Source organism: Hoplias malabaricus, chromosome 15 (assembly GCF_029633855.1).
Source record: "Hoplias malabaricus isolate fHopMal1 chromosome 15, fHopMal1.hap1, whole genome shotgun sequence".
NCBI classification, from domain to species: Eukaryota; Metazoa; Chordata; class Actinopteri; order Characiformes; family Erythrinidae; genus Hoplias; species Hoplias malabaricus.
In genome coordinates, this window is record NC_089814.1 from 21,191,841 (window position 1) to 21,214,439 (window position 22,599).

General features: G+C 38.1%; 1 protein-coding gene, 1 long non-coding RNA gene and 3 other non-coding genes across 5 annotated transcripts; 1 reads left to right on the forward strand and 4 right to left on the reverse strand.

Annotated features, from left to right (window-relative positions):
- Positions 1-51: 51 nt before the first annotated feature.
- Positions 52-1,970, reverse strand: LOC136668882 (uncharacterized). Its single transcript, XR_010795540.1, has 5 exons — positions 1,749-1,970; positions 1,551-1,612; positions 1,095-1,141; positions 738-765; positions 52-548 (listed from the first exon to the last, which is right to left on the reverse strand). It is a non-coding gene; the product is annotated as an uncharacterized lncRNA (long non-coding RNA).
- Positions 619-694, reverse strand: LOC136669016 (small nucleolar RNA SNORD65). Its single transcript, XR_010795589.1, has one exon. It is a non-coding gene; the product is annotated as a small nucleolar RNA SNORD65 (small nucleolar RNA).
- On the reverse strand, positions 836-910 carry LOC136669017 (small nucleolar RNA SNORD65). Its single transcript, XR_010795590.1, has one exon. It is a non-coding gene; the product is annotated as a small nucleolar RNA SNORD65 (small nucleolar RNA).
- LOC136669009 (small nucleolar RNA SNORD49) lies at positions 1,211-1,286 on the reverse strand. The gene has a single exon (XR_010795583.1). It is a non-coding gene; the product is annotated as a small nucleolar RNA SNORD49 (small nucleolar RNA).
- A 2,357-nt stretch (positions 1,971-4,327) lies between the features above and the next one.
- On the forward strand, positions 4,328-22,504 carry nup98 (nucleoporin 98 and 96 precursor). Its single transcript, XM_066645546.1, has 33 exons — positions 4,328-4,505; positions 5,338-5,444; positions 5,919-6,014; positions 6,464-6,643; positions 6,742-6,881; positions 6,990-7,097; positions 7,203-7,383; positions 7,802-7,959; positions 8,072-8,200; positions 8,410-8,542; positions 8,690-8,782; positions 8,931-9,074; positions 9,187-9,320; positions 9,448-9,635; positions 9,755-9,874; positions 10,056-10,339; positions 10,486-10,599; positions 10,708-10,846; positions 10,993-11,170; positions 11,553-11,705; positions 12,751-12,975; positions 15,280-15,409; positions 15,529-15,946; positions 16,291-16,517; positions 16,622-16,891; positions 17,195-17,352; positions 17,721-17,861; positions 18,141-18,295; positions 18,725-18,946; positions 19,446-19,687; positions 19,787-19,941; positions 20,997-21,108; positions 21,215-22,504. The coding sequence occupies exons 2-33, from the start codon at positions 5,366-5,368 to the stop codon at positions 21,415-21,417; spliced, it is 5,409 nt and encodes a 1,802-aa protein (XP_066501643.1). The 5' UTR covers positions 4,328-4,505; positions 5,338-5,365; the 3' UTR covers positions 21,418-22,504.
- The last annotated feature ends 95 nt before the right edge of the window (positions 22,505-22,599 follow it).

Consider the following 22,599-nt stretch of genomic DNA (forward strand, 5'->3'; position numbering starts at 1 on the left):
CAAGACCACAGCCATCATAAAAAATAGATAAATGGTGTAAATTCATGAGCAAGATTTAATCAGAATTAGATTTATGAGCCAAAGTATGTTGATACACACAAGGGCTAATGGTGTCTCTAGAATAAATACAAAGGGCAGATGGTTTCCAGACAATGCACATTAAACAATACAGTATACAGGCTCAATTTTACAGAACAGTCCAGACCAATATAGCAACTAATAGGCACATTTACTTCATGTTTTGAAAATTAGACTTGCTATTTACCATTGTCTGAACTATAACAAGTCAAAATATCCTTAACTAGTTAACATTAACTAGTTCATAAGTCAGCACCAAATGAGGTTCTAGTCTAAGCCAACAGCAGCAGAAACTCAGCAAGTCGGCTTCTGCAGATTATTCAATTAAATTCATTTGAAAATTTAACTTGGACTAAAGGTCCACCCTATTAGCAAAGACGTCTGATATTTCTCAGGTACAACAGTGAATTTATGCAGTCATGATGTTCAGGTTTCCAGTCTTGATCTTCTACAGCTTCTTGTACCATCATCTGTTGAGAGAAAGATAAATTAGCCATCTGTATTTTTCATAAACCATTTTTAACGTTTAGCCGTCTCCCATATCAGAAAAACCGAATGTCACCACTGAGCAATCTGCCGGTAATTCCAGCTATATTCAGTTTTGGTTTCATCATAAAAGAATTAGATGTAACAAGGAGCAAAACAAGCTGTGGAATTACCTTGCTGTGCACTGCACTCCTACGAGTCCTGTAAATGCATAAGCAAATGTTTAGAAATAGTTCACAACACAACAAGTACTAAAATGAGCCACCAAAGCATTCAGAAAACCGACTATCACCACTGAACCTTCTGCCGGTAATTCCAGCTTAATTCAGTTTGGGTTTCATCACAACACCAGACCAAACAGCTCCATGTTCTCTACAGTGTAAAAACTACAGGAGGACAAAGCTATTCTACCCAGCTACAAAAAGACACCCACCCCAACACTAAACTGTACCTAAACAGTAACAAAGCCAAACGGAGCTGTCCAAAAATGGGGAGTAATCGGACAGAACCAAAGCAGCACTTTTACTTGCCTTGCCAGCAAATGTTGGCGGTTGATCGGGCATCAGAATCATTCTACCTGCAAGGAGAACACGAACTATTAACGAAGCAGTCGGAATAACCACAGTACAATAGCTATATTTTTCTCTCTCAGATAATTTAAGAACGAAATCGTCAGTTGTCGCATAAGACGGCACTTCCTATTCGAGGTTTTCCTCACAGAGAAAACACAGACAGTCTCAAAGTGCTCACTACACCCTTTAATAGTGCACTGCACATGTCTTACAGTGAGGTTTCAAGCAACACAGCACTGCATGATGTATTTATCAGATCCATTTAGGACCACGTTTTTACAGTTCCATATCAAAAATACAAAATACATCCTTAAATACAAAAGTAACTACAATTCATGAAGTACACTATAGAAGATAGTGAGCGATTTAAGACTCAAGCATAAGAGTATGCACATTTTCAAGTCTGTAGCTCACCGTTTAACAAAGAATGGGCTTCACTTCCACGCCTCGTGTCAGACAACGATTTAACTGGACACCTGGGTATAGAAAATATGCCACATTAGGATTCTACAGAAACAAAGTAGGAAGCAGCGATGATTTGCTGCAAATATATATATATATATATATATATATATTTGAATAATAAATAAATGAAGCTAGCCCCTCACTCACCTCATACATCGCAGCCATCTTTCTGCCACGTGTTTTTCCTCCGAACATTTCACCAAAATTTGTTTTCAACGCACGTTCTCATTAAGAGACCTCCGATTAGTGAGAAGTCTAGCCGAAGCCATCTTTATCGCTGGCTCGGCGAACCGGCCTTCTCACGTGCAGTTTAATCATACTAAACCCTCTGCGTTCACCTCCACTCCGTACGAGAAAAAAGAGCGAGGAACGGCCGTCCTTCCAAATATATCTCAGTCGTGCAGTGACGATTTGCTCACGTTTCGCTACGAAGCACGCACTCTTGCTGTCTGCGTCATAAAGTGAGACCTTGCAGCCTTGCGCCCTTTGTCCCTAAACGCAACATGAAAGGCTTTTGGGCTGGAAACACGCTAGATTCTCCTTGTTAACGCGTATACATATCACTACATCTAAAAGTTTAAGTTGATTGGCTCCTAATTGTTCCTTAAAAGTGGATTCAGGAATGTTTCCCTAACTTTGACTAGTCTCAACAATTCTGTCTTAAACTGGAAGTTCTACCAGAAACGTTTGGAAAGTTTTTGAGATTATTTAACATATGTTCATATTCATTTCTGTGACCCCTGAGCCTTTCTTTTAATCCTGTATATTTTACAAAACAGTAAGTCATCCGTCTATCCCAATACCCCACACAAATACATTAACCAATCTTTCTCTTAATACCTTTCTGATGAGTGGATTTACGCAGCATTTCTGTTTAAAGTGACAAGAAATTAGTCAAAATGTCCAGACTCAAAGTCGTAATACCAGAGACTGTTGTGTTGCATACCTTATATCTTTTTGCATATGTTGCATTATCAGATGTTTATAATATTGTTAGTATTTTCTGCAATGACTGGTTCCCAGTGATGCCCTGTCCTTCATGTGTTTGATAGAATGTGTATGTTCCCATTAAAATTCAATCCTGTCTTTTTTCTCATGTAAACGAGTCACTTGAATGTCACATCAATACAGTGATTCAGTTTTGTAGTTTGAAATGAACAGACAATACACTGTCCATTACACTGTCCTGAACTGCCTGATGTTTATATCAATGCAGAAAGTAATACAGGGCCCTTTCCCTTAATTGTATCATTGATATAATGATGACAAAATATATTATAGTTACACTTCAATGTTACTCCCTGTAGTTCAAGGTGTCTACTTATAGGTTTATATGATGAACGTTGCAGGCTTGCAATAAAACATGGATAACCCTGTTCATAATTGCTGTCTGATGCAGATTTACAAGATGGGAGCATTAAGTGTGCATAGAATTATGCAAAGATTTGGGATACTCTACAGACTTGAACAATTATATCAGGCATAAGCAAATGAGGGGCGTGAGGGTACAAGTGTGAGTACTGAAGTGTGCAGGTTTCCGTTCCATTTCTTTCATTTGCTCCTATAAGCGCCTCTTAGAAGTGTGTGAAAACCTAAGCCAGGTGGCCTTTCCCAGATTCGACACTGGTGATGTCGACAACATACAGATATATAGGATAAGTATGGGCATTTGGGTATGAGTTATGATTTACAGACTTTACAAGTGGCAGGTTATTTTATTTTTAAATGGGCTACTTTGGTAAACTACACCAGCTCGGTTCAGATAACAAAAATAATGCATACCAGTGTCCAGTTCTCTTAATTAACGTATACCTTTATAGGCTGTTTTCCAAGGCTATAGTTGTATAGGGCTTCATTTCTTGGCTGTTATGTCACTAAAGCCACTGGGAACCTAAATCCTCAGAACTGACAGTAATTCAGAGCCTCATGCTGTACACTGTCCAATTATTATTATTATTATTATTATTTTATGACATCATTGGAACACAGCAGCTGTCCAGTACACACCTGGATAAGCAGTTACAGATAATGAATGAATGAATGATCTGTAACCACTTATCTGGTTCAGGGTCACGGTGGGTCCAGAGCCCACCTGGAGTCACCAGGCATAACCAGTCCTTCACAGGGCGACACACATTCATGCTCCAAAATTACTTGAAATAATTTTTTATTTATACTAACCTCCATTGAAAGTTTTTTTTTCTATTAAGTTACTAGTTTGGATATACATATTTTTATTTTAAAAAGCAAATATATTTATAAATTGCTTATAAAATAATTAGAATATAAAGTAAAGGATATCTAGTCAATCATGAGTGATATTAGTACATAATATGTATGTCAGGTCATAGACATGCCTGTCTGTGGACACATACTAAAAAATGTGCTATAAAATCAAAACAAATTGAAATTAATAAATAAATTATATAAATTAATTATTTAATAAAACACTGACAGACGCTATATTCTCCCTATTACCTATTATTTTAAGGTAACAATACTAGCTACCCACTGTTCCTTCAAGCGGCACAACCAGTGATTTTTTTCAGGAACTGCACTGTTAATAATGACTTGAGTATTTCAAATTCAAAATGTAAAAATGTGGGTGAGGTGGTAAGTAGAGGATTGTGTAATAATGTCCGTTTAATTCTTTTTATTATTTTTTTTTTTAAAAGAAAAATAACTGGTAAACGACCCGATGACGTTCGTCGACGGCGAGCAGTGACGTCAGGCTCCAACAGTTTAGCTGGCCTTGCTAACTCCGGTTCCCTCTCGACACAAGTTCTGGCCAAAAACTTGTGGAACCTGTGTGGACTGAGAGTCTTACCTCTGCGCAGACACTCGTATGAAATAAGCTCTGTCCGAAGCAGCGGTACGGTTTAAGGCGAGATCGCGGCATCAAGGGTAAGAGATTTGAAACCGTTTGTTTTCGAAATCACGTTTTGTTTCTTGGGCGCTCGCGCTTTAGCCACGTTAGCTTCTGGTTTAGCGGAACTCAGTAACGATAGAGGGATTGATTTCGATTTGTTTCCACACTGTTAGGCTCTTTGTTTTCCTGCTAGACCACACAACACTAATTTTTCTGTTTATATACGGGCGTTTACACAAGGCTGAAGTTGCCTTCTTTTGCTAATTTTCCGTTCCACCTTAAACAGCGCATTCTGGCGCCTCGAGTCCGACTTGAGCTTCGTACCCGTTTGTAGCTTGGCGTGAGCGTGATTTTATATATATATATATATATATATATATATATATATATATATATATATATATATATATATATTAATTGCTGTTATTGTTGTACATTACTAAGTTATTGTTTCCCCGAACCAGAGTAACTCGTGTCGGGGCTCTCCGGTTTTTCGGGATAAATTCGGTTACTGGAGTCTTGTATGATCAAACTGGTACAGACTGGTGTTTGACTTGATCAAACTGGTACAGACTTGTGACGACATAAAATTAAATACCGTTTTCGTGACTCAGATCTAGAACCCAAAAGCTAGTGGGATATGTTTTTGCTGAACTTGTTTATAAACAGCGGGTTTTATCTTATTTGAATTTTCCGTTCCACCTTAAACGACATAGGCGCCAGATTATGATTTGTGCCCCGTTATGGTGGAACAGAAGACAGAAACATAACGATAAATTATGAATTTTCAGAGCGTTGTCAGATATGTGACAGTGTATGCTGATATCTGTTTGTACGATTTTGTTTATTAAAATGTCTTTTGTACAGACTTATGCAAGGTCTCTAGCACTGCAAGATGTTCAACAAGACGTTTGGCACCCCTTTTGGGGGAGGAACAGGGGGATTTGGGACATCGTCATCCTTCGGGCAACAAAGTAAGTTGGAAACTAACATGTTATCAGGGATGCTACGTTATCTGATATTTTCACGTGTGCCACTTCAGCAAAACTTGTGATTTTATTCTGACAATGGAAATTTATAGCTTGACAGTCATTCAGTGAATGGCTGAATGGAGGGGGGGTTCTATGTTTCAGTTGGAGTGAAACAATATCTACTGGCTCTTTGTTGTGTTATACAAAACAGTAAAAACACAGGAAAATAATTTCACAAGACAGTATGCAGATGGGCATTGTGTATGTAGATGTTAAAGTAGCACCATGAGAATTTATGTAGTAGTGTGCACCACTGTCAACCCTGACTTATAATTAGTAGGGTAGAAATAAATTCTAATCTAGGTTTAGTGCATCATAGCAGCACTAAAAAATTAGTGAAGACTGCAAGTCTGTCAATTTTTTCGCCCCAAAATAATAAATGGAGCATCTCATAAATCTCTTGCCTTGAATTTCCAGACACTGGTTTTGGAACAACAGGTGGCTTTGGTTCCTCTGCATTTGGAACCACAAACAACACAGGAGGGCTCTTTGGGGCAGCTCAGAACAAACCTGGTATGTTGGTTGAAATGCTTTTACTAAGTTATTGAACCTTGTTTAAGCTCTTATTTTCTTAAATCTCACTCAGCTAAATGCTATAAGTAATCGAAATAATTTCTGACCGTATTCGTGCATGATGCAAAATGTCAAATGCTAGTATGTGATCATATTGCAATTTGGCATACAAGATGTTCAGCTCCTCATTATAACCTGTTATCTGCATTTGAATATAAGCTATGTCTATTTTGTTGGGGAGAGGCTTAATATATTTTAATTCTGCTTTGTTGACCAAGCATGAACAAATGTAGTTAAACTAAGTTATTGCTTGCCTCTAAATCCTTTAATTAAAAAATAGTAAAATTTGAGTTGTGCCATGTATGAATATTAGTGAGATGCTGCACACATTGCAGCTTATCCTGATGTGGAACTGGTAAACATGATTGATCATGATCTTCTCTGTCTAGCTGGGCTCTTTGGGTCCAGCACATTCAGTCAGCCTGTCACCTCCTCCACAAGCAGTGGGTTTGGGTTTGGTGCCAACAGTGGCACCTCCAACAGTCTTTTCGGAAGCACCAACACCGGAAGTGGAGGACTCTTCTCGCAACAGGGCAATGCATTTGCCAATAAACCTGCCTCGTTTGGCAGTAAGTTCAGTTTTGTGAATGTAATGAGTAGATCTAGAAATGTTATGATTTGGGAAAGAATATTGTGTAAATAAACCTTTGCATAATTTGTTTTGCAGCTTTTGGTACCAGCACGAGTAGTGGTGGGCTGTTTGGGACCACCAACACAACCTCCAATCCGTTTGGAGCAAGCTCAGCATCCCTGTTTGGGTCATCAAGTTTCACTACCTCACAGCCTGGCACAACCGTCAAATTCAATGTAGGTCTTGTTTGTATTTTCTTGCTGTACATCATTGTAATGTTCTAGAATTTGACTTAAGGCTAATTGTTTTTCACCATCTTTTCTTTTTCTAAATATCGTGCAAAGCCGCCAACTGGAAGTGACACAATGGTAAAGAGTGGTGTGACAACAAGTATTAACACCAAACACCAGTGCATCACAGCCATGAAGGAGTATGAAAACAAATCCTTAGAAGTGAGTAACATTTGTTGTACAATACTTATAGGGCAGTTTAGATTTTTTTGGTCTGCATTGAAAAAGGATAAGGGTTGTTCATTGTTCTGTGACTCTGCTTTTCAGGAGCTGAGGTTAGAGGACTATCAGGCAGGCAGAAAGGGGCCTTCCAACCCAATGGCCGCCAACACAAGTAATCTCTTTGGAGCTACAGCAGTAGCGGCTCCCAGCACTGCCACTAGCCTCTTTGGTACCCCAGCCACAAACACAGGTTTCAACTTTGGCCCAAAACAGACCTTTGGCACCAGTAAGTGGATGAACAGTACTGTGCAAAATCCTCTAAGTTTGTTAGATATAAATCATTTGTTTTCTAAGTAAGCCTTGTTTGTAGAGAATTAAATGTAATTACAATAAATGCGGAGATATAAATAATAATAATATAAATAATAAATAGAGTAAAAGTAAAATGTCGATATTCTACTTGCACATTCTCCTCGATCATGTGGATTTGGTAAATCAATGTCACATTTGATTTATCATAATGAAATATAATAACCTTATAAAATAATAACCAACTAGAAGTGATAACTTGAGATAATACTGTACTACAAGGAGACAAAAAAAAAAGAAAAAGCATGAAACCAATGCATTCACATACAATGTTTTTTAAAGCAAATAAACTTGGTGTCCTTAAAAGAAACTAAAATAAACTACCTGTTTTATAGGTACAAGTGGCTTTGGCACACCGACAAGCAGTTTATTTAGCCAGCCACCACAGGGTAATAGTCTCTTCAAGCCCTTCAACCAAACCACCACTGCTCCGAACACAGGCTTTTCCTTTGGCAACACAAACACCATGGGCCAGCCCAACACAAGCAGTTTTGTAAGTACAAATGATACAAGTAAGCATGCTGTAGATGCCATATTTTAGTTTTATCATTGATATTTCATTTAGACCTGTTAACTGATCTGCGTTTGTGTTTTACTGTGAGCAGGGCCTGTTTGGAAACACAGCTGCATCTCAGGCTGGTGGGCTGTTTGGGAACACAGCTAACACCAGTACTGCCACAGGCTTTGGCACAGGCACTGGCCTCTTTGGGACTAACAACAATGCCTTTGGAAATGTGAGTAAAATTTTAGTTGATTGTCTCCATGCACTATTTGAGGAGTTTATGCTCTGTGTAAGTTCATTTGTTCATATTCTTGGTTTCTGAAGTTTTTATATTTTAGGTGGAATGCCTTAGTTGGAGCTCTTGGATATGATTACCTAGAGGTTTCACAATGTTACATTTGTGTGCTGTTAATGTGATGAAAGCATCTCCTTTTCTTTTAGAATTTGTTTGGAAATAAGCCTGCTGGTTTTGGCACCACCACAACAAGTGCACCTTCATTTGGTACAGGCACTGGCCTGTTTGGTAATAAGCCCACCCTTACTCTGGGAACTAACACAAATACATCAAACTTCGGTGAGTGTTATTTGTTTCTATGTGTTCTGTCCTAAATCTTTTTGTGTTACATGCATATATTTTTATATATAAAAATGTTAGTGCTTCTAACAGCTAAAGCTTGTGGGTTTTTTTTTCGTTTTTTTTCTGTCCCAAAAAATCTTTTAGGTTTTGGTGCCAATCCTGCTGCAGGGAGTCTGTTTGGAAACAAAACTGCCACTGGTGGCCTAGGGACAGGTCTTGGAACAGGTTTTGGAACAGGTAGAAGCTTTATCTTTTTAGGAGTTCATAAGTTATTGTAAGTTATGTTTTAGAGCTTTGTCTATGTGCTTTTTTTTTTTTTTTTTTTGTTTGTTTTTTTTTTTTTTCTGTCAAAATAAATTGTGATTTGTTTTTCTATTCTCCCCAGGTGTAGGCACAGGACAACCGTCTTTGTTTGGAAACAACCAGAACAAAATGGGTTCAACTCTAGGCACTTTAGGGACTTTTGGAGCCACTGGATTTAATTCCGGAGCTAGCACACTGAATTTTGGAGCCCCACAGCAACCTGTTGGTCAGCATTTCACTTAAAAATGTTGTCATTTATAATCCTTGCTGTCTTAGCTTTAAGGATTAGGATGCAAAGTTAGAACGTTTGGTCGAATAATTAAAGTTTTCTTTTCCAGCGCTGACTGATCCCAATGCTACAGCAGCCCAGCAGGCAGTGCTGCAGCAGCAGATAAATGCCCTTGCTTATGCACCTTTTGGAGACTCGCCCCTTTTCAGAAACCCCCTCTCTGACCCCAAGAAGAAGGAGGAGGTGGGTTAAAATGTTTCTTACCAGTGTTCTGGGTGTTCAAAAAATATTAATTCATTCATTTATTCATTCATATATAAAAATGAAATTGATTGTGACCATGTTGCATCTTACCTTAAATACTATGTAGCGTTTGAAGCCCACAAATCCAGCTGCTCAGAAAGCTTTGACAACCCCTACTCATTATAAGCTGACCCCTCGTCCTGCCACACGTGTGCGTCCCAAGGCCCTCACCTCTTCCGGCTCTGCTAAGTCTCAGCTGTTTGATGGGCTTGATGATGATGAGCCTACTCTAACCAATGGAGCTTTTATGCCCAGGTAATTAATATCATATAAATGGTTAATTTTATTTACAGCTATGTAGAGTGTATTTTCACTTTAATGGTGTAATGGTTTGTGAAGGTGCTGTAACTGTTTTTTGCCTGTTTGTGTTTTAGGAAGAGCATAAAGAAACTTGTCCTGAAGAACCTGAATGGCAGCAGTCTGTACAGCAGCCCTCTCAATAGAGAGGCTGATGATTTGTCTTCTCCTTCAGAGTACCCACAGAATGGCCTCAGGTTAGGTTTTAAGATCCGTTAGATTTACACTTTATATAGTATATTTGCTATAGTATACATTAGGCCCTGTTACCTTTTGATCTTAACTTTTTAGCTATTTTCTGTTCTTGCTGAAGTTTGCTGTTGATCTACTAGTAAAGGGAAGCCTTAGAAATGCCATAATTTGAGCTTATCTCTGTAGTTTGAGAGTGGATGCAGACGAAACCAGAGATGGAGAGACTGAGAGGGGAGCTGAAGATGATCTGGAAGTGTCCAAGTTCTATACCAATCCCATTGCCAAGCCTATTCCGCACTCCCAGCCCAGCCCTTCGCTGCAGGATACCATCAGTGAGCTGAACATGCGGAGAAGTGTCAGTGTTCGCAATGGACTAGAACTGAGCAGTGAGGAGATTTCCTTGGGAGACGATTCTGTTCAGGAGGAAAGAGACGATGAGCTGGAAGCCCAGAAACCTCCTCATCCAGCTGGTATGTTTTATTTGTCAGACTTCAATAGCATTTCAACCTGTGTGGGTCATGGGGCATTACCATGCAGTGCTTCTCTGTTTCAGTTCTGATTTTTCTGCCTTTTTAAAAAATTTTTATTTAATTTTTTTGTGTGTGTGTTTCTGCAGGTATTGTTCTTTCTCGAGTGGGTTATTATACAATTCCCTCCATGGAGGAACTTGGAAAGATGCTGAATGAAGATGGAGAATGTATTGTGGATAACTTCACTGTTGGCAGGAAAGGTACCTGACATAGCACTGAAAATGTTCCTGGTGTTTACCTATGCATGCTCTTGCCTCTAGATGAGCTAAAGTGAAGGTTTAGCTAATCATCATTTTATTATTTTGTAGGCTATGGGTCTGTTTTCTTTCCTGGTGAAGTCAATCTGACAAACATGAATCTTGATGACATTGTTCACTTCAGACGAAAGGAGGTAATTGTGTATCCTGATGACAAAGATAAACCGCCTGAAGGAGAAGGACTCAATAGGTAATCAGCTGCCTGCACTTTTTATACAATTCCATTTTTGGATTTTGAGAATTTTGATTATGTCTAAACTTGTTCCTGTATTGGTCAGTACTTTTAAATCTGACTTTCTGATATTAATATTTTGAATATTTGCATTTTGTCCATAGACGTGCAGAAGTGACCCTTGATGGTGTTTGGCCTAATGACAAAACCACCTGCACACAGATCAAAAGTCCTGAGCGTCTCAGTGAAATGAACTACGAGGGACGACTGGAGAATGCCTCTCGCAAACAGGGTGCTCGCTTCCTTGAGTACAGACCTGAAACTGGCTCCTGGGTCTTTGAGGTATGTGACCCCTTTTTCAATAAATTTTTCTTATGGACACATTTTATAATTTATTTGTAGGTTATAGTGATCTGTTCAATGAGACAATTTTCTAAGCACTGAAAACTAAAATATGCTGAAAGTAGGCTAAGGTACATACATTTGTCATTTGAGATTCACTGAACAATTTGTATTTTAAACTGAACAAAGACCTTATCATAATTTAAGTTAGCCTGTTTTAGCTTTGTGTAGTATGTCTATCCATTCATTGTGTCCCAATCTGAATGGAAAATAATCTGGATTTATAGCTTGAACCATGTTCTTTGTACTTGATTTGATGGACTTTTATTACATTTATTTTGTAATGAAAAATGTAATTATTATTCATCTGTCATATTGGCAGGTGGCACACTTCTCCAAGTATGGTCTGCAGGAATCTGATGAGGAGGAGGAGGTTCTCCCAGCCAAGGCAGACCCAAAGAAGTTGAAAACGGCTGTTCAGCCAGGGCTGCAACAGATTCCACCAACTCAACAGCAGATGGCACCACAGGCTCAGGTAGACGGAGGAACACACTACGTCTGACACACACTGAGTTCAACTTGCACCTGCTTTTCCTTCTGCCCTCATCTACTTTTGTCATAGGAACAAAATAAAGCTGACATGTGGTTAATGACTATCTACTATTATGAGTAACCTTTGTAAATGTAGTATGCCGTGTATGTGTTTATACATGTGCACACATACAACTTCTGTGTTATTTAGTGTGATGGCCTGTGTGCTGTACTGTTAACGTAGAGGGACAGGTGTTCAAGCTAAACCTATGGATTTGGTTTTGAATTTTCCAGCTTTTGTTTGCAGAAGGGAATATTAACCTCTACATTTTTTTTACCTGATTGTAGTGCTTAATATAAGCTGCATTAGTCTGTTTATTTTTAAGAAATGTTTGAGAGCATAACAGATAATACTAATTGGATTATTTTAGTAAATTAACATACCAGTAATAAATAGTACAGTAATGAATGCTGTAATGTCTGCATTATATTTTCATGAAACCAGAGATGTTGGAAATATATTCAGAGTGACCAACCTCTCATCCACTAATGAATGTATTAGAAAACTATGTGTTATCTTAAGAATGCCTTTTCTGGATTATGTAAGAAAAAAAAATATGATAGAGATGTTTATTCTTGAAGTAAATTTATTCAAACTACTTGGGTCATGCTCTAATCACAAATCTTTTGAGGCTGTGATGCTTTTTATAAATTGTTCCGTTATTGGAAGTTCAGAAAACATTAATGAATGAAGTGTTATGAGTGTGTGCATTTTTTTCACTTTGTCCTCTGTTATAATGATAAATAAAATTGTAATAAACATTAATTTTATGTGTCAGTCAGATTCATGTGTGCATAGAAATGGCTGCAGAGTGAATATCTTAAATATTCTATTATGCAGTATGTTATATTGAGAAAGTGTGTGTGTGTGTGTATGTTTATAGGAATAATTCTTCCACAAGGCTGAATATGTATTCATTGATCATACAGATGATAAATATGTAAAAGTATATACATCTTAAACAGTGTCTTTGCACATATTTGCATAGAGTACAGCATTGTTGGAGCTTCTGAGTCGTGTGCCGGAGCTGGACAGTGACATGGCAGACATTACCCAGGAGCCACAGGGAGATGCAGTTTTGTGTGAGGAGGATGAAAATGCTCTGGAGGAGGATGCTAAGATGGGACTAAGAGCAGAAACCCCTGAACATGAGCTTGTGTCTGCCTCCAGCCACATCGCCTCTTCTTTAGGAGTCAACCCTCACACTCTTCAGGTTGTATATACTTAATAGACTTCATTATAATAAGGAATATGTCATTACAGTCATACCTCATGTACAACGTATAGGGTTGTCAACATGGTCATCAGCTATTAGGCATGTTTCTTGCATACTAGCTATGTGTGCTGTGTGAGTCATGTTGCATTTAATTTCAGCACTTTCACACGGGATATTGAGCGTTAAAATAGGTTTCTAAAGAGCAAAATGTAGAAAATGGGCATGGAGCCTATTTATTTTTATTTCAGTTGAAGCTTAATTATTAAGTAAAATAACTAGTAAAACACTTTACTACCGTATTTTCCGCACTATAAGGCGCACCTAAAAAACTCAAATTATCTCAAAAGTCGACAGTGCGCCTTATAATCCGGTGCGCCTTATATATGGAACAATATTGAGCCACACCAGGTCTCGCAACTACGGTAAGCAGCCGCCTACTTCATTTTCTTCCGCGCGCGGTGCATGCTGGATATATACCGGTATATATATTTCATTTCCATTTGTTTTTTATGTAAAGACCCCAAAATGGCTCCTATTAAGAGACACGCATATGACGCAGAGTTTAAACTCAAGGCGATCAGTCACGCAGAAGAACACGGGAATAGAGGAATAACTTAGTAAAGTGAGCTTTACGTGTTTATTTTGTGTGTTGTGTGATTTTAACGTTTGAGCAACGTTGAGTTATTGATATATTGTTATCGCTTTGCACTATTTCGAGTGTTACTATATTGTGATTATTATTATTATTATTGAATCGAGGAGAAGTTCCCCTCCCCCCTCTATGTGGGGTATATTAACATTGCACTACATGTTTTACCTTAAACTACGCTGGGTTGTAATCTATTAATAAAGTTGAACTGACCTATCTGACTGTTTTGTTGACATTCCCTTTAGCGCAGCTCCATCTAATTGATGCATAACGTAACCCCCGGCCTCTACTGTAGCGTCTATTGTATGCGCCTTATAATCCGGTGCGCCTTATATATGGACAAAGTTTTAAAATAGGTCATTCAATGAAGGTGCGCCTTATAATCCGGTGCGCCTTATAGTGCGGAAAATACGGTAAGTGTTATCAAATAAAGTACTACTTGCATACACATTTACCAGGATTGCCCAGGCACATTTCAGTAAGCAGCCAGATGTAAAATAAATAAATAAATAAAAATTATATTTATATGGTAGTGGTTTATATGTCATGCAGGGACAGTGGAATTTAAACATCCTTTTGTCATTATTGCCTAGAAATACAACAAAATTCATGCCCCATCCACAAGTATCCGGATATTTTTGAATACTAAGTACACATAAAAATGGTGTTTTAGCTCACTGAAAATGATGGTTTTCAAAAACAATCTTCAAGCTGGAGATTTTTGAAAACTCAGTTGTCAGTGGTGTCATGTTTATGGGTGAAATGGAGCTTTTTGAAAACACTGACATCACATGGAACCGCACAGGTCTGTTTCTCTTTAACTTGGCCGAGCGTGTTCTGTCTGTGAAAGAGCCCTAGTAGAGGGAAAGAATGTGTTAATTTTTCATTTTTAGGAATTCTTATTAGTCCGTTCAATCTAAGGGTCATGAACGGTGAGAAGCCTTTGAGTTTGTCTGCTGCAGGTCCTGTCCCAAGTGTTCTATTGATGTTTAATGGAAAACAGATAATGAGCACAAATGGAGAGAGCAGAGAGTGATATAGAGAGGTGAAAGAAAGAATGTCATTTTGTGTTCTCGTGTGGACTTGGATTTTAATACTCTTTTGTAGATTTTTTTGAAAATGCAGACAAAAATATCCGGATATATGTGGATGGGGCCTTAATCTTCAGTACACATGGGCACATCTGCTAGGGATGCCCACTTCCCCCACCATCATATATTTTTTTTTATTATTATTATTTTTTATTTATTTTTTTCCAAAAGTTTACAACAGTTGACCTTTTTCATTCCAAGTCTCTTTCTGTAACCCAAATAGTATGTGTATAACGCACATCGCTCTTTTGTACAGACCTCTCCACTAATGGCACACAAAAAACAACAGACCTTTTAGTCTGTAACGTTTTTCTGCAAAATAACATTTGATGTTCAGTGTAAGGTGCAGTTAAAACATTTTAAGGTAGCAAGGTTGTATTCAGAGTTTGTTTCAGCTATTACTATTTGGCCTATGTACATGACTTTATGCAGTGTAAATTCCAGCTGAAATTAAATGTTCAGATTTGATAGTCTCTGTGATATACTGTAATATCCTTATAGGTCTTGTGCACATTCTTGCGCTTACATCGCTGTAATACTTGATCTTGTGTTTCAAAAAAGATTATGAAGGCCTCTCTCTTTGAGGGGGATGATGAATGTGACCCATTCCATGAACAACTTCCTCAGAAGATCTTGGAGGATGTTGCATCTCCTCGACTTTTCCTTGGTAAATCCCAGGGTGGATTATCAGGTCAGGAAACTCTAAAGTCCTAAATCTTGAATACAGTTAATCTGTGTGGGTTTTTTGAACCGAGAATCCTTTATGTCCTGAGACTTAAATTGTGCTTTTGACTTTCTCTTATCTGCCAGTGGGAAGCCTTCTGCAAACCAAGTTCTTGAAAGGCAGTGCCTTGTTTCCCCATCTGGCAGAACCTGCTTTTAAGGGGATCCCGCAGAAGCTCAGTAAGCCAGCAGTTTCAGAGACCCCCTGGCCCTCATTGGGTGCTTCCATTCTATTGCCACCTCCAGCCCCAGAAGTAACACTGCGAACGGTGGGGGCACGCAGGCTTGAAGGCCCTGTGCCTCGGGAGAGCTCAGTTACATTAGGAAAGGGGCGTCTGCTGATGGATGCTGCATTGTACATGGGCCACTCCTTCAGAGTAGGTTGGGGACCTAACTGGACGCTGGTGCACTGTGGAGATCCTCTCAGAACAGCACAAGAGTCGAAGGAGCAGGCTGCGGACACCATGGGATTTGGCTTCTTGCCCAAACCTACAAAGACCAGGCAGTGAGTTGAGCATAATTAGGATGTCTCTAAATAAATTAAAATCTAATCTAAAATAATAATCACATTTACTTAGTTACATAATCATGGTTGAGTTTATGCTTGAGATTTTCTGTGACAAGGCATCTAGAAAGGTCCCAAAATCTGACCTTGAATACCATGGGCAATGAAAGTAATTTGTAGACATACCCAGCTGTTGCCTCTCATTTCTGAAGGCAACCACTCTCAGATACCAAGGGCTAGCTTTTTTTTTTTTTTATGTATTTTGTTTATTTTTACCTCAAGTGACAGCATTTTTACTAAGTGTGTGTGTGTGTGTGTCTCTCTCTCTCTCCCTTTCCTTTCAGGATCACCGAATGCCCATTTAAAGTATATGTGGAGCACATAGTGGGCATGGAGCACAAGGAGTCGACAGAAAGCTTAACTCTTCATCACCTGCCACTGGAAATTGGACTGAAGCACAGCACCATCAGCACTGAAGATGCCTGCCCATTCATCCAGCCTGAAAGAGGAGTGGAAGCCCTGCATGAATATGCTAAGTGGATTGTGGATATCAACAAAGACAGAGGAGATAGTATGTTGTCCTCTATATAATGGCTAATGTAATACGATTCATGTGATATCTTTTAATATTGTTGTTGATTATTATATCTGTTTGTTGTTGTTCTTCTCGTTCAGCTCTGCTCGCTCATTGGCAGCAGGTGTGGACCCTCTGTGCAGCTCTCTGGGGTAGGTTGGGAGATCAGGACATGGAGGTTGAACTTAGTGAGGACTATCAGGAGCAACTGGCACGCAGAAAGAGCTTCTCTCGCTGGCTTGCTGAAAGTGCAGCCCAACGGATCCAGGAGGAGGTGGGCCAGGCTCTGCCACACAACCATGTGGAAGCCATATTCAGCTATCTGACAGGTCACTGCATAAGTGAGGCCTGCAGATTGGCTCAAAAAAGTGGTGAGTATTTTTAGCATGGTTTAGTTTTCTTTCATTTGTTCAGTTTGTATTATGTACTCATGTCTGTGCTTACACCCCCACCCCCGTTGTAATTGATTCATAACATACACAGGATAATATATATTAAAATGGTGGTTACCTTGCATCTAAAAATTAATATTATTGTTTTTTTTTTTATTTATGGGAACAAGTTCAGAGGTTAAATAGGGGGTCCTGAAACCATTGCCGGCAGGTTCTCGGGGGTGACTGTTATTGAGATGGTTTATTAAAGTAGTCATTTCTATTGTGTTCGTGTATCTATAGGAGACCATCGTCTGTCCCTACTGCTGTCCCAAGCTGTGGGCTCTCAGTTCTGCCGAGACCTTCTGGCTCTGCAGTTGGTAGACTGGAACAGAATGCAGACAGATTCCTTTATTCAGGAAGAGAGACTGCGCATTTTTGCTTTACTAGCAGGCAAGCCTGTAAGTCTATAAAATATGCATTGTCTTCATCTGTGATTTTTGTAAGGGTGTATCAGAGGGGAGTCAAATACATAAATGATTGCTATTTTACTCAAGTACTACCTTGAAAGGTTTTTACATTAAGGCCTATTTGCAGCAAGTGTGATATTTTTTATTTTTTTTAATTTTTTTTTTACATAAAAAACCTGCATTATTCTCCTGACATTACAAACTTTTTTAAACAATTAAGACAATCAGATTTGTTTGAATTGCCAGATTGTTAAAGGCCCACACCCATGATTCTAGAGTGATTCTAGGGGATCTAGAGTGAAATTTAGGAAATTAAAATTAGGTTTTTTTTTTTGTTTGTTTGTTTTTTCATTCCTCAGGTCTGGGAGTCAACTGACTGTTGTATAAATGTGTGTTCTGAGTTGGATTGGAAACGCTGCTTGGCTGTACACCTGTGGTACATGCTGCCTCCCACTGCCTCTGTAGCAGATTCTCTAAACAAATATGAGGCTGCATTCCAGGTAAACATAGTTGATATTATAACAAAGGTATATAAATGTTTAAGTAGAAAGTTCTTTCTGGTTTTCAGGCTCATATGGAAATTTCTGTTTCTTCGTAAAAGAGTTAATGCACTTAAGAGTGTCTATTCTTTGATTAAACCTAATTTAATAGGATGTATTGAGATTTTGTCCCTTGGATGGATAAATGAATGGATATAATATTCACACATTTTTCTGCTATAATTGACACATCATATTGAAGCAGTTGTTTTCAAAAGTGATGATTTTGTGTGTGGTCAGGGTCTGGAAGAAGGAAGGAAGTATGCTTGTGCACCGTTCCCTCCCTATGTGGATGACACAGAGCTGCTGGGTCTGGATGAGGAAATGGAGGACATGGAATCAAAGAAACCACTCTATGATATCTGCTTCCACCTGCTCAAACTCTATAGTGACAAGTAGGGCTACAACTAAAGATTATTTTTATAAATCATTCATCTTTTTTTTAATGTAATGAACAGTGCCCATTTTTTTAAAATAATAAATAAATCATAAATATAAAATGGTGTCAGGTATACATAAGTAGTCAAAGAATTGACTCCCATTACTTCATTTGGGAGATCAGTGAAACCAGTGTTCAGTGTAATTAAAAATTGAGAGAAATCAAATAAATTGCTGAAAATTGTTTAATTCAAGAATAATGAAAAACAATAATACAAATTTTTGTTTGGTCCCATATTTTTTTATTAAAACAAGTACATAAAATTTCAGGTTGTATACAGAAAAGGTAATACAAGCCTTTTTCCTGTAATGTTGTTTTTGATTTGTCTTAATTAGTTGTGGTAGAGTTCTGAAGTATAATCTGAATGTTTCATTCTTTCTCATAGGCACTACAGTCTGCAGCAGCTACTGGACCCCAGCACAGTGACAGCAGAGCTGTTGGATTATAGACTGAACTGGCATCTTTGGAATGTTCTACAGGCTCTGAACTATACTCATCTTTCTATGTCACGTCAGGGCCTTCTGCACTCCAGCTATGCTGCCCAACTTGAGAGTGTGGGACTCTGGGAAATGGCAGTCTTTGTTTTACTGCATATCCCTGACACGTTGTAAGTAACCAGGCTTTGTTTTCAAAATGTTTGAATTTGACAACTGAATTTGGCTGTGTGAATGACTTTTTCTTATTTTCTTTCTTTTTTATGAAATTCTGAAAATAACCTGAAAATAAAATCTAAATCTAAAATGAAAACATAGCTGTTCAAATAGCTGTGTATGTGTGTACACCTTTGAACTTTTCAGCACTTTTTTTTTTAAAATACCACAATAATAGTGATAACATGATACTTTTTTTTGGCCACGATAATGTGATATTAAATGTACATATTATGTACATGTTTCATGTCTATGTTCCATTATTTCCAGCCAACAACTGGTCATGTTTGAATAACACAAATGTTTTCTGAGCTTTGTTCTGTGATGGAGGTCTTTTTTTTTTTTATTAATGAATTAATTTATTTTTAAAATATTTTGAGATGGACCTGATTTTTATATGATTAGACACTTCTATATAATTTTATTTTCTGAGTTTGGCTTTTCATTGACCTGCAGGCTTCGAGAGCGTGCAGTGCGGGAGATGTTGAACCAGCACTGCTCTCTGAAAGAGACTGAGGAGTCTGCAGAAAAGGAGCATTTTCTTACAGACAAGTTGCTGATCCCCATTCAGTGGATCCATGAAGCCAAGGCCATTCGTGCACACAGGGATGGTGATAAGCACAAAGAAGCCCTGCACCTTTATAAGGCTGGCCACTGGAATCACTGCCACCGGCTAGTCATCCAGAACCTGGCTTCAGGTTGGTGCATAGCACAGTCAATGCAAAACAAAACAATGGAAATATAATTTTGCATATTAATGTGAAATATCCTCTTTTGTTTTCACTGTGTTACTGAAGACTGCATCATTAATGATAATCATAATTACCTGATGGAGTTCCTGGAAGGTTTGGCAGTTCCTGAGCGCAGTGCTCAGATTCAGGACTGGGACACGTCAGGCCGGGTCTACCAGGACTACATCAGAGTTATTCAGAGCCTGCAAACAATTCAGCAGGTAATTAATGGACTAAATATGGCTGTATTTAGAGCTGTGGCTGCTTTTTGAATGCTACAGTAATTTAAACCAAGCGGCTATGTGTGAAATTGATGTAGATTTTCTTGTAAAGCGAGTCACTGTGGAAACTCGGCGGCTATTTTTTATTTTTTGCATTTTTTTAAATCTTTATTTATAAGTAACTGAGTAGGAACAGAAGGACTATCAGAGTTAACCCTGTCCACACAGATATCTCTCTCTCTCTCTCTCTCTCTCTCTCTCTCTCATATATATATATATATATATATATAAGTTTTTGAAAATATCCCCATCCAGGCGAATATGATAGTAGCTGTATTATTATGCCAGTCCATTAGGGGGCCATGGTGTCTCTTAAAGCAGGCATCAAAAAAGCATGACACATGACAGAATAGGTGTTAATACTAAATTACTCCATACTCCCTATTTAGTGCACTACGCAAGTCATGAAATTACTGAATCTAGATTTTAATAATGCGTTAAATATTTCTAACAGCATTATTTATATTTATTCATATGTGGAAATCTGACATCTAATGTTAGCTGCATGTACGCTGTAGTTTAATGGCTTATGTACTTCAGTCTGTAGGGAGTGAGGAGGTATTTGAATTTCAGCCAGAGATAGGTGCACACTAATGTCTGCATTTCTGAAAATATCCGTTTTCTTTTGTCCACACAAGAACAGTGATATTGGCATTTTTAATCATCTTCACTTTGTAAAGCATTTTGGAAGCATTTTTAGTGACCTAAAACTCTTTTGCTCTATAGCTAATTTTGTGTATTAGCTATAGTAGAATTTCAGCTTAAAGTATATGGTGGCAGTTTTCAAGGAAGGTTTTTCATCTCACTTCAATCCATCACCAAAATATTTTGTATGAACGAGTTTCCCCAGAGAGTATTGAAGTCATCTCTGGTCCCATGTTACCATAGGGTAGCGGGCATTTTTTTTTTTTTTACATTTTTCTTTTTAAATTGTTGTTTGTTGTCTTCCTAAAAGTAAACTATTTAATTGTTCATTCTTTTTTGTGTATGTATAGTTGGAGAGTCCAGGATATGAACTGGAGCAGCTTCACACTGATGTAACCTCTCTGTGCAGTAGGATTGAACTTCTCCCTTGCTCCAAAGCCAAAGACAGACTTGCTCAGTCAGGTCAGAAACGTCTGTACTATGTATTTTTTCATTTGTCTGCATGACTCTTCTGATGTATTTATTCATAGACATTCTTAATCTTTTTTTCCATTTCTGTGCTTTACAGAAATGGCTAAACGAGTGGCAAATATCCTTCGTGTGGTGCTAAGCCTTCAGCAGGGTGGGGAGGGGACCCCAGACCCCCATCACATCCCACTGTGCCACTTGGCCCCCCATATCGGCCGACTGCCCATGCCTGAGGACTATGCTCTGGAAGAACTTCGCAGTCTCACTCAGTCTTACTTGCGGGAGTACATTGTTAGTCACTGAAAATCAGGACGACAAAAAGAACTGCGGGTCTTTCTGAATTCCTGGGAAGTCATTATCGGCAGTCTGAAGACTATAAGCACTCTGGGTTCCGCTCTTTCAGACTTTCAGTGGAATCCTATTGAACCATAAACATCTTTTTGGATAAGTCATTCCAGTGTGTTTGGTCTCTTGTATGCTTAGATGTGTGTGTCTGTCTTTGATAAATTATATTTTGAAGATTCTGCTTGATAAACCTTTTGGGTAGAAACCTCACCAGCTTTTAGATGATGTCAATTGCAAACTGAGACTCAAATTATTACATTTATTTCAGTTCAAATATATACTTTTGGGTGGAGTACCTTTTTACCACCTGAGCTGCAGCAAGTACATAAATTGTGGAGACAGAAATTTAGCTATTTTTCTTTAGAAGATGTGTTTGCATAGTTTGCTGAACTGTAATGCAAGATTTGTGTTGATGTAGGTTTTTAGTCCCTTTCTGAGTCATTTATCTTTGTATGACACAAACTGGTTCACTGGTAAGACAGTTTGTGATTTGGAATGAATGCTGGTGTTTTTAAGGAGGATGAGGAGATTAGCTAGGGTTAACTACATCAAATGAGTTTGCTCCGTTAGCACCAAAATCTGGTGACATAGTAAAAATGTAAATTGGTCATGAATATCTCTATTTTTGTAAGGTTTTGTATATATGCCATTAAGCAAAGTTACATCATTTAAAAAGAAGTTTTCAAGGATATAACACCAAAATAAATTAACAAATGCTCAAACAAAATAAGTGATTCTAAAGATATACTTGAAGGATGCTGAGAGTAAAATTAATATATGGCTGGCGTTCTTTGTCATACACACATTATACGTGTGTTTACTATAATAACATCATGGCTATATTCTCCTTCCTTTTTAAAACAGTAAGTGCTTAATTTCTTCAGATCAGTCCTTAGTAATGTGCTGTTTCCATTCGAATGTATGTTTGACAGTTCTTAACATCTAAGTTTGGGATGTCTGTAGTCTGGGTTTGTGGTTGTGCAAGGCTGTGTGAATTACTTTTTCTTATTTTCTTTCTTTTTTTTTTAAACAAAATAAAATAAATCTTCAGTTGTACAGTTTTGTTCTCATTTGAAATGTTTTAATGACTTCTGTATTATTTGTTTAAAGTCTGTTTTATCTTGTTCACGAAGAACCTAG

Excerpts from the sequence above, each read along its gene's own strand:
- nup98 (XM_066645546.1), top strand. The coding sequence starts at position 5,366 with ATGTTCAACAAGACGTTTGGCACCCCTTTTGGGGGAGGAACAGGGGGA. Across the intron at positions 16,518-16,621 it reads CAACAAAGACAGAGGAGATA|CTCTGCTCGCTCATTGGCAG; the intron begins GTATGTTGTCCT and ends CTTCTCGTTCAG. Across the intron at positions 18,296-18,724 it reads CTCAAACTCTATAGTGACAA|GCACTACAGTCTGCAGCAGC; the intron begins GTAGGGCTACAA and ends TCTTTCTCATAG.